The sequence below is a fragment of the Ascidiella aspersa genome, chromosome 1 (genome assembly GCF_963924565.1).
Source record: "Ascidiella aspersa chromosome 1, kaAscAspe10.2, whole genome shotgun sequence".
Lineage (NCBI taxonomy): Eukaryota > Metazoa > Chordata > Ascidiacea > Phlebobranchia > Ascidiidae > Ascidiella > Ascidiella aspersa.
In genome coordinates this window covers 32678348-32697361 of record NC_139447.1, presented here as the reverse complement: position 1 = coordinate 32697361, position 19014 = coordinate 32678348, and the positions used below count along the sequence as shown (strand labels likewise).

Sequence of the window (19014 nt, the reverse complement as noted above, 5' to 3'; positions counted from 1 at the left end):
TATGTGTTCAACAACTGGGATCTAGGCTTTTTAAAATTGTTTTGTGATCAACGATAACGACTTACGATCATAGTACACCGGAAGCCTTCGACAGACTAACCGAATTAGTCAATTAAGATGCATGCAAGACAGGTAAAAACAACTGGCTTGATCTTGGGTTTGAACTCACGACCAACAGTCCCGAATATGGCTTGCATCTTAGACGACTGATTTGATTAGTTTGCAGACGGCTTTTAGTGTATTTTAAGTTAGAGTACCCTTTTTGGACAACGTGCCAGCAAAGCAATTGATTCCTACTACAAAGTTTCTAATCTTTTTGATCTTAAAGAATGAACCATTTATAAAGGTTAATTAATATCAAGTTACCCTTTATAGGACCTCTTCGTACATATTTTCAATGCTTGATACTTGACCATTGCTGACCAGTCATGGTAGCCCGCACAGCTGTGTCCATTCACAAGATTAGTAACCTAAATTAGTAATTTATCAAGCTGTAAAAAACGCTATAACAGAGACTTTAAGTTCACGCTTTCCCGAGTAATTTTACTTCAGGTTGTAATTACTGTTGTTTAGCCAATGTAGGTTCCAAGTCCAGATAACCAGAACTAACTGATTGATCATTTCAAGATATCCGTTGATGGAAATAGCTTAACTTTTTAACATGCGAACTTTTATTATCTCTTATTGGTTTACCCGAAGGTACCTTCGGAGAGGCTTACAGAAATCAGTCAGCCTGATCAGAATTGTAGTACAAGCAAGGCTAGGCTAGAAAAACAACTAGCATGCGGTGAGGTTCAAAATCACGACTTCTGGCCAAGACCGTCACTTTACCTATAGAGCTACACAGGCTCAGAGGGGAGCACGTCGATAAACAAACACAGTACGATTTACCTTTTTCACAATATGCCAGCCACACATCTGCAACGTACAACTATGTTTGGTCACTAACTTCTTTGTTCTCACAGAGTGACAGAGCGCGCCCTTTAGTTTGAAAGTTAAAGTTAGCTTTATACATATTTAATGCAAAGTTACCGCTGACCACCGACAAGTCATGGTGGCCCACACCGCTGTGTCCACCCACCTTCCTCCTGCCAAAGACCGGGCGCTCGCTACCGCCCTCATGCGTGTGAGTGACCGCACCGAGGCTCAGCAGCGCACCCATGCGGAGAAAGTGATTTATTGCGGGAGTGAGGAACCAATTTACGGGTGGACCAATGCGATTCCTAATCCAAAGTAAGTCGGTGTAGGCCACTCGTTCTACTTGAAAATATATGTGCTATAATTTACATTCTATTCCGATATCCGATAGTTTGAATACAAAGTATTGCGATTTGTTTTGATACCAAATGACATCATTACTACGCTGAAACAATCTAAATAGACAAAATTAAAACGTTAAATAATAACTTTTCCAAGACATTAGGTCAAAATTTGCTTAAAAGTTAAAGAAGTTTATAGTTAGCTTTATTTGTTGGCCTACTATTTTTGATAAATTTACCCCCCCGTGGTAGAAAACCCTGCGTTGGATTGCCAATCATTTCGGAAATTCCAAGATGAAATGTTGTCGAATCGCCACTAACAGCCCTAGAGTATCGGACGAGTACCAATACCAACACTTGACATGGAGTATCGGCTCAAAATAATGCTCACAATCGTTTCATCCAGGGGTAGGCAATCATTTCCCATAACCCATTTCAGAAAGTCCCTTTCATTTATGTTATAAGAATCGCCCAAAAAATCTATGAGAAATAAATACTAAATCCAAGCCTAGTCAGCAAACTTTTGATTACGGTGCGAAAACCAATTGTCTTGAACTTTATTAACTTGATTACGAAGAAAATATAAATAATTTATACAGCAAAAATTGTAGCAAGCTTTATAAAATGGTCGTTAAGTTTAAAATTTTATTAACATTTAGTTTAACATTGGATCTGACAAGGTGCCGCTCCCAGTTTTGGTGGCGGGCGGATGATTTACATAGGCGGCTCGCTGCCCGTAGGTTGCCGACTCCTAGTTTTATTGATATAAGTGCTGCGCATATTACAGCAAACTCTTCCTGTATAGATACATGGACATTTCGCGGCCAAAAGCGATGGCGGCCAAAAAGCGCAAGGGGAGTAGGAAACCCCCCAAAGTTGACCCTGAACGCTACGACAGCCCGGAACCGTCCCAGCTTGCCTACCAACAGTCGGCCATACCCGGAGCAGACGGACAGTACAATATGTACGCCAACCTCAGGGACATGTACGACAACTACAAGGTAGGTTTATAACATTGGGGATTCGTTATATTTTTTATGTTCATATAATTAAACTAATTTTGGAGCATAGTGGTTGGAGGTTGTAGTAAAACGTAATATCAATCTCAAAGCCCATACAGAACACTATTTCTCCTTTTTTCCTTTTTTCTGCCGTCTGTCTTATTTAGCAGTATATATTCACTTATAATCAAGGCGTTCTTACTATGTTGAAAATGATAAAGAGTTATTCGAAACGTACAAAATGGCACCTACTTCCGTATGGGCTTTTATATTCTTATAGTACGTAAAACCAAATTGTTCTTTGGTGACTTGCTTTCGATCGCGGTTTCCATTGGGAAATTAATGTTCTGGATTTTAGACCAGTACCAAAGCCCACTAAAGTAGGTAGTCTTTTGTGAAATTTTTGAGGGAATTATTTTTAATATTGAAACGTCCCTAAAAGGATACCTATACTTCATTATTGGCTTTAGTATGTATTCTAACGTCTATCTACAGCCACAGCCACAACTTTATGTTTTTATTGTTTATACATTCATTTTACTACATTAAGATCATTACATTAAATTTTTTTATTTAAGTCGTAAAAAGGAAATTTAGGCTGAATTTGAGCCTCATAACTCTACCCTTCCGGTTTGTACTACAAGGTGTTTAAACCTTTGTTGTTTTTGTATTTTTGGACACAAACCACTTCGTCTAACCTTTCTTTTTCTTTTTATTTCAGAAAAACATGAAACTCCGCCAGGTGTCGCGGCGCTACGACATCATTGACCCCGTGACCTTCAGATACATCCCGTGGAACGAACGCGTGGAATACGACGACGGGTATTCGTCGGACGGGAGTGAAGTCAAGCTACCTCATATACAGGTTAGGGAATTAGAGAGCGCCTCAATGAAAACGTTATTTCGTGACACAGCTGTAAGAGCACTAAAGCAGATGAAAGTTTTCACCTAAAGTTTTTGGAGCATAATGGTTTGAGGTTGTATTAAGACGTAATAAGAATATCAAAGCCCATACAGAAGTAGGTATCATTTTGAACGTTTCGAATAACCCTTTATTCATTTTCAACAAAGCTATGTTGTGAATGAATAAAGGGTTATTCGTAAAGTTCAAAATGATACCTACTTCTGTATGGGCTTTGATATTCTTATTACGTTTTCGCCTTAACGTTTGTATTGAACCGGCAAAACTCGATAATTTACGGCAAAACTCGATCATTTATCTACTCTTGGAAAGCCATGATGTTGAGACACGTAAATCGACAGACATTTTGTACAGCAAAGCTACCCTACATGTAGGCGAGTATGAAAATGTTTGTGCATTTTTGAAAATTAAATGATTAGCGTATGTGGCAGTACAAAATTGTACCAAGCTGCAAAAAAAGTCACAACAACGTTTTTGGTTAACCTTCAAGACTTTTCAGGGTCAAAAAAAGCATTTGCTTTAAAATGCTTTTAATTAAAGTCATTTCTGCATAATTTACAACAGTTTATTTGTGCTTTGAATTACTACCAAAAAGTAAATTCAATTCTTGACAGAAAAACTATTGGTCTTGTACATAAATTACATTTTTTATCAAACAAGTATTTAGTATAGTGGCTACTTTTCAGTAATAAACGACCAGGAAGGCGAGGTGTAGTAAATGGCATATATTACAGGACTTGTATTACTGCTAATGTTGTAGGAATGGGTTTAACCATCATTGGCTATAAAGTTTAAGAAGTATTAATTTCAGTCTATACTTATACTACCGTTGTATTCTACATGTGCATCTATATTTGACAATGGTGTGCCTCAGTTCGGCGAATTTCCTCTTAAGGGAAACAACGTCGGGTCTATGTAGACCTTTGTAATCAATAATATATATATATAATATACTATACCTGGTAGCAACAGCATTTTTATGTGTATCTATAGGCGTTCATTTTTAAAACATTGCTAACAAAGCAAAGTTAGGGCCAAATGCAATTCAGTTTCGTTCGTTTTTTTGCCGAATACAACAAAAACATTCGTTTATTGCAATGTCTTACACATAACCGTATCCAGGTTCATTAAGATATCATTAAACACAAGTCCCCAAAAGTCCATTAATCTATTCTGATAAACTAACCTGTCTATATGCATATTTTTAATCAAAGTTGACGATAATAATGCTTTTAAACGTTTTTTGCTTGATGTTTCAGATGCCAGCTGCGAAAGATCAAACTCGTTTAATGGAGGTAGCGGCAAAATATGCCAACAGAGCTGATATGTCTATTGAAGATAACTCGAACGTCAATCCTTCCGAAATTGTCGGCTACTACGATAAGTAAGCAACCATTTTTAAACCTGTTACATTTTCTCAAGCTTGATTTGTCAACAAACGAATTTCTGCCGAAAATAACACATCTGTGAAAACAACACGTTATACCAGAGTATCGAAGAAAAATATTTTACGCGCTAGAAAGTGCCCTACTTAAAAAAAGGGCCACAGCATATTATTTGCGTGGTGGTGGCCAACAAATAAAACATATAAAAATGTGAAGGAAACAGGGTCATTTCTTTCGTACCCATTTCAAAAGCCTTAAAAGTTTTGCCACATTTATGGTGCAGGTGATAATATTTAATTTACATTTAGAGTGGTAAACAAGCATAACCATATTATTTGTGTGGTGTGACCCAATGGGGCAAAACAAATATTACGTTAATTGATAATATAATTTTGAAACAAAATGACTAACACGTTTTTTTTACTCGCGCCCTGTCACATCTGGCAATATAATACAATTTCGTAAACTTTGTGGCTTTTTGTTCAAAATCTTGTTAACGATGGTCATTTGTTTTTATGTCGCTTTACCCAGTCACGATAAAAGTTATAATTTGTTACCGTCTAAGTGTCTGTTTCAACTGTCGAATTTTTTTAGGTTCAAATGGAATTTAAAAGAGCAGCAGCGGGGAGTAAATGGAAGCGGATTCAACCGCGGCCGGATGAACACAAGAAGGAAAAACGATGTTGAAAGTGTTGAACTCCCTCCCCTCGGTGAAAATATCGAGCCTTCGGCGAAAGAAAAACTCTTACGGTGTGTTTTAGACTGTTTCCTTGTTACCGATGTTTGGATGTTAGAAAAATAAAGGTAGCTGGAGTAGACAAACTTAGTAAAACAAAAATATTTAGTAAAACAAAATATTTTAACTTACCGTACCAAAATAAAACTATTATAAGGAATTATTTGAAGAGTTTTAACGGTCTAGGTATACAAACTTTGGTTGGGTTCTTAGACCATTGATTGAATAATATTTAGTCCGACTGTTTTAGCGAAATTCAAATATAATACGTTTTGGTTTGGTTAACCCTTTTTTTTGAAGTGTTTTTTTTTATCTTTGATCACCCTATTGATGAAAATTAGTTGCAAATAAAAATACCGTTAGGGATAAAATCTTCTATCTTAAGCTAACTTATAAAAAGTTTACAGTCCAAACTTAAATAAAGTATCATATAATCTCAGCTCCACTACCTTTAAAAAGCATTGGTTTCAAGTGAATGCTGTTTGTATTAAATTAAATCTTAATTTTTTTTTTAGCACAGCGGTTCCCATACATTTTTCTAGGGCCGCGGAATATCAAAATAATTGCAAAGAACCTGCCAGTCAAAATTTTTGAAAAAGTTTGGGAACCGCTGCCTTAGCACTTTGATGGACAACTTTTGTGTTTATACGTGAAAATGACACATAATCCTTTTACTTGTTTAATATTTCAACCTTATTTAAAGTTACGTGAACGGCACCGTACGTCACAAGCGAAAGTCCAACACGAACGCCAAGGAAGGAAAGAGCTCGTTCTACATAAAATTCCACGGACCCAACCGACGCAACAAGAAGGATGGCGACGTGGCTGGTATGAATGGTGTTTCACACTTATTTAAGGTCGATACCGATATGCATGTCCGATAGTTTTAAATTCCAAACCGATATAGGATATGTTTGAGTAACTTACATCTTAATATAAAAACCTTAGTACAGACTCAAACCCTCTTTTTGGTTATATCTAGGGCCATTTTAGTTTTGTTAAAATATTTTTATTTCGATACGGACTAAATAAAAAAATCCGATATCATTCGTCCAAACATGTATCTTCGCAGTTTTGTAACTGCATTCGCTTCTTCAATTAGCTGACCTGTTTAGAATTAGATTTGTTTAATCAATGATATAGCTTTGGCAGATGTTCCCACTGGTTTGTATCTTGTATTTTACCTGTACTGTAAACAAAATATCTTGTCCTAAACATTGGAGCATAATGTCTGGAGGTTGTAGTAAGACGTAGTAAGAATATCCAAGCCCATACATTAGTAGGTAGCATTTTGAACGTTTCGAATTTTTCGATTGATGTTCTCACTAAGTTTGACCTAAACCGTTTCACAAATAACTTAATTTGGAAAAAATACTTACGCCTGCAACTTATATTTTATTCATGTATTTGCAAACCTGCCTGTACAGTTTTCCTTTTACAAAGGCATGATTAAGTTTGAGCGCAAGCGTGAGGTCGCGCCCTCTGGTGGCGAACCCGTTGACCGCTGGGTGGCGCGCGTGATCATCAAGAACGTGGATCAAGCTGGAGATGGGGCGAAGGCGGCAAACAGCACTTCAACCACCTCGTCTGTCGTTGTTGTGAAGGAAACTAGGTAATGATAAATAATTAATTTTCTTTCCAATACCAAAATCTGCCTGAATCCCAATGCACTGTAAACTGAAAAGGTGATAGGCTACCTTCGCCAGTGGATCAATTTTTATACCCCTGGTTCCATTTTCCGTAAACCACCCAAAGGTGGATATAACGTTCTAACCTTCAGGGCGGATAATGCTGTTTATAACCTATGTTCATTCATCCTATAGAGGGAGGGAGGGTTGTACGAATACACCCTGCGGTGAAAAACAAACTAATCTGTTTGCAAATCAATAATAAAGATTAAACTACATACAGAACTTAGTAAACCGAAAATCGATTTGCTTAGATTTATAGGATAAATATATTTATCTGCTAAAAACATCATCAGTATCTAAAAACATAACACAATACAAGAAACTATAGGTAACGCTGGTATATTCAATACCCTTTGTTTGAATGACTCGACTGAGAACTTTTGGCTATAAAGGATTTCACTGGAACTTTAGGATAAATTACATGACATGATCAAAATTTGCATGACCTGGTTTTCTTAACCTTATATTTTTTATATCCTTATCGTCAGACGCGGATCAGTGATTTTTGTTGGGGTAGAGGAGAGTCATAAAGTTTTTTCAGACGTGATTTTTCCAAAAGATAGAAACCGATCTTATGGTGTAAACGAAATATAAACCGACGTTTTGTTATGTTACAAAGTTAAGCCAGTTGCTTGAAAACGTGACGTCGTAAAGCAATAATCTTAACAACACTACAAAGTTTGTCGGAGAGGAGTTTCTTTCTTCAATTCAAAAGACAAAGATTTTATCGATTTGCGGAAAAACGTATTTAAATCGTGTAATTTGTCAAAACACACAAGATGTAAAGAATAGCTTTTCGGTAAAGAATAGCTGTAAAACATAATCATGGCTGTCATTCATGATATGGTTGTTGGTATGACCAAGGGTCAAAAAGTCACAAAGAACCCACACAAGATGACTTTGAGCAAAACCAATGGGCCGAGAAATACATCAAACATATTTTAGATTGCCACAAAGCGCAGAAAATATTTGCTTTTTACGTATTTAAAACAATCAAAAATACAGTTTGGGGGGCATGTACACGTTCTCCCTCCCCATGCCCCTGATTATCTTCAAGAAGGCGTTCGCCTTTATCTTAACCATATTGACAAAGTTTGACCTGGGTTGTTTCGGCAAATGACTTGCCTTGTTTTTACATTTGTTTGTTGAAATTTCGTGAAAATAGCCTTTTTACTGATTTCGTTGCAAGTAAAATCGTTAACTTGGCAGTTGCTTAGATTTGTGTTGTTTGCGCTGCAAAGTTTAACTCAAAATATGACAAACGTTTCCATTTTTTAAAGGTAAAATTCTGTGCAATAATAAATCACTTGAGATGGATTAGATTTCTTATGGCAATGAGTTTCTAAAATTGAACATAAAAAGATTCGACTAACGACTAAAACTCAACTTCAATAACTTAATACTAACCTTTTATGTATTAAAACCTACTTATGTACTCAATATAATTGCCAGATAAGCTGTTGATTAATTTCTGTTAGCGATAGTGTATTGATTCACTCATTGCATTGGTTTTACAACATAAAACGTTTCAATTTAAAAAAATATTTTATTTTCCGCTAGGTGGCCGCGCAAGCAGGGCGTCGCAGAGAGCGAGCGCGAGCGCCTCCAGGCGGAAATGCAGCGGAACAGGGCGGAGCAGAAGGTTCAGATCGAGAAGAGGAAGAAGAAACAGGAAGCGGGAGTGGGAATGAAGCAGGAGCCAAGGAAACCGTTCCGAGTTCGACCAAGAGAGGTGAGCAGGAGTAATAGAAAAAAAAAATTTGAATAAGTTAAATCTCGTTAGACTCATTAAATCTTGTTGTACTCATCTGCGGACAAATGTTAGACACTTAAAGAACTTAAATAAAACAAACATATATGAAATCTAAAAGTGGACGATGTCACTCACTTTGCGATGGAGTATATTGGCAACAGAGGTGAGCAAAAATAGAAATTGGGAATGGTTGAAGGTCTCACAGAAGGGAAAAGAATGAAGTCGAGCAACAATTTTTTAGGTTGGAGTTTTTGGAGAGAGTCTGTTTGTTGTAAGACCAAAATAAGTAATCTTTGAGTGTATTTTAACTGCTAAGGGCGAAGGTTGGAAAATGGCTGCATCAAAAAGACTTCTTTTTTTTTTTAAACTTTTAAGGATGTTTGATAACATCGGATCAAGGCCGATACTCTAAGGCAGTGGTTCTCAACCGGGGTGCCATTTACTTTTTAGAAGGGTGCAGTTATTGCGCACTAATAACTACCGTAGCCTACTGTTTGAAAGTGTTTTGCCTATTTTTGTTTGCCTGCTACCACACGAACTGCCTTCCAAGCAGCTTCTTATTAAGACCATAGTCGAGCAGGCGAAAACAAAAAAAGCAATTGCACGCTTCATCATGCTAACCTGAACGTAACATTAAGTAGGAAATCAGCTACTGCTGCCGGGTATAAGTTATAACCGAGTATTGCTCATCCAGCAGTTTTATATAAACAGTAGACGTTTCGACGTCTTATAGAAGATGCCTTCATCAGAATAATGGCATATCTTGCAAGACAGATTAAAGGTCAGCAATTATGCCGGAGGGATATTGTGTGTATAGGTCGCATCACAGTAAGTTGTTATGACGTTTACGGCTCTTTTTCAGTCCATCTAGTCTTTAAAACTCAAAACTTGCCGCGACCAATTAGTTTTTACACCAACCTGTTATTGTCAGTTGTCAGTTTTGTGATCGTTATCATTTTAACGTTTGCAAAAGTAAATCAATTGCAAAGTGGTACGTGAGAATGCGCAATAGAAAATTTATATTTCAATTCGATAAGCGCTTCCCTGTGGATGCCTTACTGCGGTGCTGTAAATATTTTAAACCGACTCAACTAAATTGTAAACACGCTTGATTCCAAGAAATTTTTTAAAAGTAACAAGAAGTCAAGTCCCAGTCCAAATCATCAGTTGCCCAAGTTGGTCATTTTAAGAACAAGTCAACTCCAAGTAGGTCATTTAAACTACTAAAATTGGTAAACTCGTCGATTCACAAAAGCAATGAAAGTAACAAGTTAACCGGCTATGAAATATTTTTCAGTGATGACGTCACAAATTTACGTCATAGCGTGACACCACAAAGTTTTATCCTAAATCGGAAATATAGCAAGCTAATTATTTAACGTGCAGAAATAAAAAGATAAATAAAATATAGCAAGCTAATTATTTAACGTGCAGAAATATTAACATAAATAACCCGATTTTTTAAAAGTATCATTTGAAAACACTCTTGGCCCCATATGTGGAAAGCACCACTTTGTACGTTGGCGTATATTTCCATTGATTGACCCAAATCCACGCCAATGACGTCATTAGGTGTTTTGGTTTGTATGTTTGCGGAATTTGCCATCCTACAGTACACCAAGTAACGCCAATTCTTCCCATATTTATTTATTTTTCCTTTTATCCACCAGAGCCGCGTTCCCAGCTTTTCTCTCGTCGAAACTGCCAAAGTGAAAATGCGCTACGACGTTGAGACCACCGCTAAAAAGGGGGTCGTTCGCACCGCGGCGGAGCAGCAGCGGTTCCAGGCCGACCTGACGCCGCCCCTGCCCGCCATTTCCGGCGCCGGGGAAACACCGGCGCCAAACGGGGGCGGTCTGACCATCGGCAAAGACCAAGTGACGAAAATCGCGCCACAGCTAGGGGAGGGATCCCGGGAAACTGAATACTCGCGCGCGGGAAGATTGTTCCTTAATCGAGGCGCAGCTCAAAGAAGCGAGCGATCGCGCGCCGGATCCAAGCCACCACCGAGGTAGGGATGTTAACGCCATTTTTACTAAATTTAAACATACATTCCAGAGCAGAAAAAAATGTTAACTACTGGACATCCCTAGTTTTGTGGCCCTAAAAAAATTATTCAAATTATTATTTTTTTCGCATTTCAAATATTTTATGGTACACACTACTATGCTCATATAAAACTCTATACGTCCCTAAATATTTAAATTAATTTAAAATCCTATGGGCAACGATACCACTCGGTTGGTAGGCTATTATACTCGCTACTATCATTTGTCATCGCTATCACTTCCGATCCGATATTATTGGACATTTTATACCCCCCAGGTCCCGACTTCGACTCCCGGCCTTGCAAAGGACAGAGGGGGATGCCCGGGAACCGGTGCCGGACGCTGGCGGTCCGAATGAAGAGGCTCCTGTGCTTGAGGACGGTAAAGGAGGAAATCTTCCCGTCATTACGGGGATGGCAGTTAAGTGAGTGATTAACGAAGGTCTTTTAAGTGTGTTTGCTTTGCTTTTTTGATGTCAGGATGTTGAAATAGAAGGGTATTTGGGTGTTTGAGCATTTCGAAGGATATTGGAAAAGTCTTGCGGCGCATTTGAAAGGATTCTCTTTGAAGCGACAATGATAAGGTTGCCTTTTACAGTATTTAAATCAGACAAACAAATTTGGGAAAATTAATAGATTTTTTAATCATTATAAGTGCTTTGATATGGCAAGCTGTTTTTGGAAACGTCTTTATTTGGCGAATTATATACTTCAATAGAGCAAATAAAGATTGTTTACACAAACTTTTTAGTATATGTGATTGTATTTTAGTCTAGCTACTTTTGTGTGAAAAACCTAATTTTGTGTAAAATGAATATCTACAAAGGCACTTAATTTGGTATCATTGTGAACGTTTCGAATACCCCTTTATGCATTTTCAAAATTCTACCTACTTCTGTATGGGCTTTGATATGCTTATTACGTCTTACTACAATCTCCAACCATTAAGGTCCATAAGCCCTACCTTACAACTTGGTGTGTTTTCTTCTCTTCAGCGGGGAAGCCCCCGAAGAGGCCGCCCGACCCCAAACGCCCTCTTCGACCTTCAACTCTGACGTCATGATGCGTCAGGTCGTCGACACGGCTCACTTCCTCAAGAAGGCACCCGAGCAGAACGCAGAGTTTATCAGATACAGGGTATGACATAACAAAGTGTCCATTTTTCGGTAATAGTATCCCAACCAAATTAAACGGCGGTCCAATTTTGGGACGGGACACTTAGGTTGAGAAACACTGGTTTTCTTTGACATAGTATCATAAGGATGAAGCGAACTAAAACAAACTAACGATGTTCAAAAATATCGGATCGGAGCCGATACCCGATACCAAGTGGTAGAATCTGTACTTGTCCGATACTATAGGGTCGTATCAAAATGATAAGGAATTTTTCAGCCATGCTTTGCCATCTAATGAAGTGATTTCTACCTTAAACGGTGAATTTATCAAAAAATCGGAGGTTAACAACTGGAGGTAAATAAATTTATCCACGCTAAAGCAAATTTTGGTCTAATAACCTAAAACAAATTACTCTTGAACGTTTCATTGATTTTACTTTTTTCATCATAGCAATGACGTAATTAGGTATCGAGATTTTTGTCGAAAATATCGGGTATCGGTATCGGAATAAAATGTCAAGTATCGGACATCCCTTGAACACAGAAATAAAATGTTAGTTATTGCGACAAAATTTTGGGGTCGCGACCCATAGGTTGAGAAACACTTATTGAGACCAAAGATTCGATGCTAAAACCTGTTTTCTGACTAAATCGGGTTTTTTTAAACTTTTTTTACCGCAGAACCCTAAAAAACATTTTTGCTTCGTGTGGCCAGTGCAGGCAAGAAATTTCAGAGATGACGTCATAATAACAGTTAGACTTCAAAAATCTGCTGTTTTCGGTCCAAAAAATATTAAAGCGCAATGGAGTATAAATATACATTCAGTGCAACAACGTTATTTTGAATTCAACACTTTTCTTTAAAAAAATGATTACTTTTCAAATATACACAAATATATTTTAATTAGGGCTTCATGGCCCCTAAAACTAGTTCACATACCCCTAAGGGGTCCATGGACCCCAGCTTAAGAACCCCTGGATGAAATGATTAACACAAGTTAAATTGCAGGTAATTCAGCAACCCGGCTTGTACCCGAGCGGACCTGGTTCATCCAAGTCCAAAGAGGGGGCAGTGCGCAAGCCCTTGCACCCCCCACACGCCAAAAACAGGGGCCAGGAACGGATCCAGGGCATGATCGGCCACGAGAAGGCGCTCGTGCGCTCGGTGATCGAGCAACTGACCGCTAGCGGCGCTCTCGGCACGAAACCACACACCTTGGTGAGATTCACGTGTTAATTTTTTACTAAGAGATTTAAATTGGAGGAAATTATTTTTCGAGACTCAAAAAAAAACACGCAATAAGACCTATGTATGGAAACACGCAATAAGACCTATATATGGAAACACGCAATAATACATATATAAGGAAACACGCAATAAGACCTATATAAAAGCAGCAACATGTAAAGAAGAAGAATTTATAATGCGATAGTATTAGGACCAGTGATTTCCAAACTGTGTGCACACTAGGGTACCTCGAGAGATTGTCGAGTGTGCCGCGAAATATTTTGTAATTTCAGAAAATAGGGTATTTGTATTACCAATAGGCATATCAGCAAGCATTTTAGACTTAAATACGCCATATCTATACAAATTAATAATTAGAGACATTTTTACATATTATTTTTCGTGTGTTAATGGCGATTGTAAAATTACTCTACTGTTGTTCTGTTAAAAGTGTGCCGAGAAATAGTTATGATTTTTTTTAGTGTGCCGCGAACCAAAAAAGTTTCGAACCCACTGATTAAGACCAACGACATAATAAAGCCAGACGCCATTACGCGCAGTATACTATCGACGACGAAATAAGACGCAAAATCGAAAGTAACCTTAACATGTCCCACATTATTCGGAATAAGGCCTAAATGGCCAAAATAGCGCCTAAAATGTAGATAGGGTGTATGGGACGATTGGGGGACAACGGTCTGGCATCGGCTATTTGGGTATCGTCGTTTGGGCGCCCTAGTTTGAACGGCGCCACAGTGTCGGCACCGGAAAATTTGCGCTTGTTTGGGCTTATGGTTGGGGTTTTGACTGATCATTAACAATAAAACTCAACGTTTGAAAACCCGAGTCAAACCAGGATCAGACATTTTTTAAAGGAATATATATTTCCTATGCTGTATCGTCAGTTCCTATAAGTGATGTAAAAAACATATACATTGCAAATTTATTAATTTTATTATTACTTTGCTATGTATGTGTATTTACTTTGCTTATAGGAAATGACTATGTCAGTATAGGCCAGGGGTGGACAACCAATCAGATACCAAGAGCCGCATTTGTTACTTGGTTAACCGTAAAGAGCCAAACCATACACACATTGCAACGAAATGAAGAACGAAATGAACTCCACAAAGCGTTTTATTTCGTTAAATAGACAAAATTTTAGTTTAGAATGAACGCGACGTGTTGAATAAAAAATACACATTTAGATATATTGTCGTATATCAATATTATTTTGGCATATTTTTTGCGTTTATCTTGTTTTAAAACTGTTACTAAAAATACAACGGCCTTCGGCAAACAGTCTTATTTGAAATCTAAGCCGACAATAATCCATAACTTAACCAAAGGAAATCGAAAACAAATTATAAGTACAACATGAACGTAAGAGCCTCATATAACTGGGTGAAGAGCCGCAGGTTGGCCACCCCTGGTATAGGCGATATATATGATCCTTTAAAACATGTCTGATCCAGGTTGTTTTACTCTGGTTTTTAAACTTTGAGTTTTATTGTTTATATACGCGTCAGCGGAACAGTGACCGACAAGCATAAACCTGCTGACAATGGTTTTGGATTCCATAAAAATACTAAGAATAATCCCCTTTCACTGATCATTATAAATAAGGGTTTTGTTTTCTATCAGAACCACGTCGGTTCAGAAGGGCAAGATTTTAAAACAGCGCTGACAACTGCGTTCGCCAAAGCCAAACTGCTGGAAGAAAAAAAGACAAGTCGGGTAAGTGTTAGTGTAAGGCGGTTTATAATGATATTTTGAATATATTGAGAATATCGATCAAAAATATCGCTTCTAGGTTGTTTCTTAACTGAAATGAGTTTTGCTAACTGAAACGTTGATACACAAGTCAAGTGTGTACAATTGCGATCTATGGTCGTAAGTTCAAATCTCATCGCACGAGTCTTTCTACTTAATGGAAAAGTTTTTTAAACTTTCTTCTTTTCAAGTGCTGATGATAAATTTGGCAACTATTCGTTTCAATCCGTCCTGTGTTACATTAAAACGGAGAGCTTTCGTCACAGACTTGAAAAAAAAGCAAAAAAAAGCATGTTTTAAGGCGTTAAAACATAAAATATGCCAAAAAAAGTGGCAACAAAACGATGAACTTATATCAAGCAAAAATTCTTTTCAGATTCCAACCAATCTAATGTCGTCCAACCGCGGTCACGTGATCATGAAGCGACGCGTTGTCCCGCCAATCATCTCGACCGGAACGGTTGCCAAGCAACAGCGCCACACGGCGGCGCCACCCGGCGGCCAAACTAAACAGCAGCCACTGCCCTCTGTCGCCACCACGCGGGTGGGCACCGAGGGCGACATTATGTTCAAAGACGGTGCCGTGGCCGGTTCGGTTCCACAGCCCCGCAAAAAGAAAAAGGCGGTTCCGCCGGCGCCGCGACGCCTCCCTGAGCGCCCGGTTCCGACCGCCAGGGCCCCTAGTGATGACGTCATGCTTGATGACTTCATCTGCAGTGGTGACGTGTTGATTAAGCAGCGGCCGACTCCTAAGCTACTTCAGCATAATTTCGCGGCTTCGATTAAGTCGGTTAAGCCGAGAAGGAGGGTGGTTAATAGGGAAGTGAGGTGAAAATACGATGTATTTATGTTTAACTTGAGGTTTAATAAAGAAATAAATTCACCTTTGGTGTTGAAATTAGCCAAGTGCGTGTTTAAGTGTATGGGCGCTTTACACTTGACACCACGACTGCGGAGTCGATTAAAAATAACCCGAGTCCGACTCCAACAAAAAAATAAACCCAAATCCAAAAAATATTTCACCCTATGCCTGAAAAATATTCCACCATATGCTATTCCATTTAACATTCTACAGTTTTCGACCTTATTGATTTCGAAATTTAAGTCTTACTCAAGTCCCGAGTACGACTCCGCAGCCCTGCTTTGCAAGATCTATTTAGAAAATAAGGACTGACATGCAGGTCAATACACGATCAACCACTATTTCAAACTGCGATAGGAAAACTTTCGAAAGACCGAGCTATATGACTCTTGCAAAAAGTTGCAAGCTATTATTGTACTTTTTTCACAAAAGAAATCTTAAAAACAAGAGGTACATTTTAAAGCGGGGGCGCCAATGTTAGAGCGGTGGCTTTTTGTTACCTTTGTTGTGTTGATATAACTTGTGCGTTAAAGAAGGCTTTGCTGGAGGGGTGCGTAGGATTTCCTCACTTGTTGAATCAGGATTAACACACCTTTCAAAAAGAGACTTACTTAACATACACGAAACCAGGTCGTCGTTAAACCACAATTGAGAAAACGTTTTTAATAATTCCGTTATTCGAACTTTAAGTTCTTTAGTGTATTTCTCATAACATATATTTAATTATTTTTTAATAAAAATGAGCCGTTTAGTAATGTATAATGATGAGAAGAGTATTAATTGTAGTTTATACGAAAAAATATATGCAATATAATAGCATGTTATTTATATTTATTTAATCAACTACATCCAATTTATTTTGATATTTTCTATCCGTCCAAGCGAACACTTTTTACTTTCTACGCGCATTCTGTGTTTCTGTGATTTTTATTTCTCCCCTTACCTTTCCCTGCAATTTATAACTAAGTTCGGGAATATTCTGTCAAATAAAAGCTACGCGAATGAGATACCTTGTATTTTAATGCATATAGGTGAAGCGGTGATATGAAGATAAAGAAAACTAAAATACCGAGTGTACAGTATTAACTATACCAGTGTTTCTTAGCCCATGGGTCGCTACCCAAAATTGGTTAACCGTTTGATTCGTTTTGGTCACCGACTGCAGAAGTTTTATATGGCTCTCATAAGGATTGGTTCTGAGAAAGAGTTCACTAAAATTTTAGAACATTGCCGAAGTAATAAAAAAATGGCCCACTTTCGTGTTGAATAATGCTAATTTCATCGGTTTTGGTCGCTTTCTACAAGAAGTTCAGTAAAGGGAATTGGGTCACTGAAGCTTCGTTGTTTTACTAAAGTTCGTTGTTGTAATTGCGCTTAAGTTTTTGAGTTGCCACGCAAAAAAAGGTTGAGAAACACTTGCTTATGTGCGTTTAGTTATGTGCAAAATATGTTTGAAAACCATTGGCGGCTTTTTCTTGCTTTGCAGGAAAATCGCAAACACGATAACACGAAACTTTTAAGAGTGGTGTTGTGTATAAGACTGAGTTTGCACAAAAAGTGTTAAATCTTCGTAATAGACCCAAAGTTATTTACAACAGCTGGACTTGGTGAACTTTCATGGTTAAAAATCGACGTAAAAAGAGGCTCTATAATAAAATAAATTTTAAAAATATGTGTGTATTTTACCTAACTTGAGGCCTAACATATTTTAGATTTTTAAATTAAAATCAAGTGCATTTTTTTAATTTAAATTAGGGACAATTCGTACATTGTGAGCCAAATAACAACACGACAATGATGTACCGTTACGAAACCATGCTGTTGGTTATATTAGAACTATTATAAAAAGAATGTTTTTGCTCTAATAAAAATAGGTTCCAACAAATAAATTATTTAATTTTAGCTTAGGTTTGGTTACAAACATTTGACATATAGCTTAAATAAAATTTAAGTATCTAACAGACCTTAAATTCCTGTCACAAAAAAGCGACACAAAACAGAACTGTTTTTGTTTTAAAAGGAAAGTTATAAGAGGCGTAACTTTGCTGTGATAATGTAACGTTTTTGTAAGTATGGTCTTGAAAACTATACTTATGTGACTTTCAAACTATTAGGTTTTATCAGCCAGCCAATATATTGAGCAGTCATATACAATCAGACTATTTAGGTTGGCTAAAAAATCCAGTACAGCAGGAATGATGTACAAATACAAAATTGCAATGTTATATTTTAAATAAGGATGTTACAAGCAGATTTGCTTGTGCTTTAATATAAAGATACATTTTGACCGAAAATTAGTCTTTCGCCATTTTCATTAGTCTTATCTAAATTATATGTATCTAAGAATAAAAAACACTCTAAGTCCAACTTATATAATGGAAAATGATTCACAGTTGCCAAAGGCTGCACGTTGCAAGAGAGGCGTGCGCGCCGACATTTGTTTGTGCAACGTTATGCAACCTCGCCTTCAGTCCGCGTGAACTTGGCTGGCGCGGCGGTTTCTAACCAGGGCGCACGCTTGGAACGCTTATTCTAAAATTTCGGCTTCTTAGAAGGCGGTACCTTTCCCAAGTCGAGGCCGTCGCTAATCGCCGCGTCTGTCACTTCTCCGGGTCTTCTAATCGCGCCGCGCGCCATTCTTCTATTCACGTTGCCCGGAGCTGTCAGCGAACGTGAACCCGCCATTAATTGTATGGCCCGGCTAAAGCGATCCGTGCATTGTTTCAGGCGGCCGGCGCGAGTGAAGGGGCGAAGACAATGCCCGGCGCCGCATAGAAGGTGCCTGTTAAGGCCAACAAGATGCACTGAAAGAGCAGGGAAGGCAGTCAGTTGCAACGTGCATTCGCAGCGGCAAGGTGTCTTGCTTGGACAGCAGTTGCAGGTTGGGAAACTGCTGAGTAATTTGAACAGCGGGATGCCGTTGTTGTTTTATAGGTACAGGTTTGACATATAACAGCGGGATGTGAAACTACAAAATCGCGCGGCCTGGACAGTTGCGACTGAAGGGAAACTTTAGGCTAGTTTGAACAGGGAAAATCTGTTGTCATGTTGCAAGTTAAAAGTTTAGCTCACAACATGGCGTAAAAATTTGAGTCCAGTCTACATAAAAACCTACAAAATGTACCTTAAGTAGCCATGGTCTTGTTTGTTTTCAGCCAATTTGGCCCCAAAACCTAACATGACACTACTAGCCAAATTACAAGTAAACTTAAAACTTTTTTAACTATGATTAGTGTACATTG

The 19014-nt window shown here is 38.1% G+C and overlaps 1 protein-coding gene across 1 annotated transcript; it reads left to right on the top strand.

Moving 5' to 3' along the window:
• Nucleotides 1–1051: 1051 nt before the first annotated feature.
• Nucleotides 1052–15742, top strand: LOC146169828 (uncharacterized). Its single transcript, XM_083387514.1, has 15 exons — nt 1052–1233; nt 2065–2260; nt 2982–3125; nt 4442–4566; nt 5162–5317; nt 6007–6131; nt 6747–6915; nt 8555–8726; nt 10418–10758; nt 11073–11219; nt 11790–11931; nt 12919–13128; nt 14782–14874; nt 15287–15394; nt 15428–15742. The coding sequence occupies exons 1-15, from the start codon at nt 1052–1054 to the stop codon at nt 15740–15742; spliced, it is 2625 nt and encodes an 874-aa protein (XP_083243640.1).
• Nucleotides 15743–19014: the final 3272 nt, after the last annotated feature.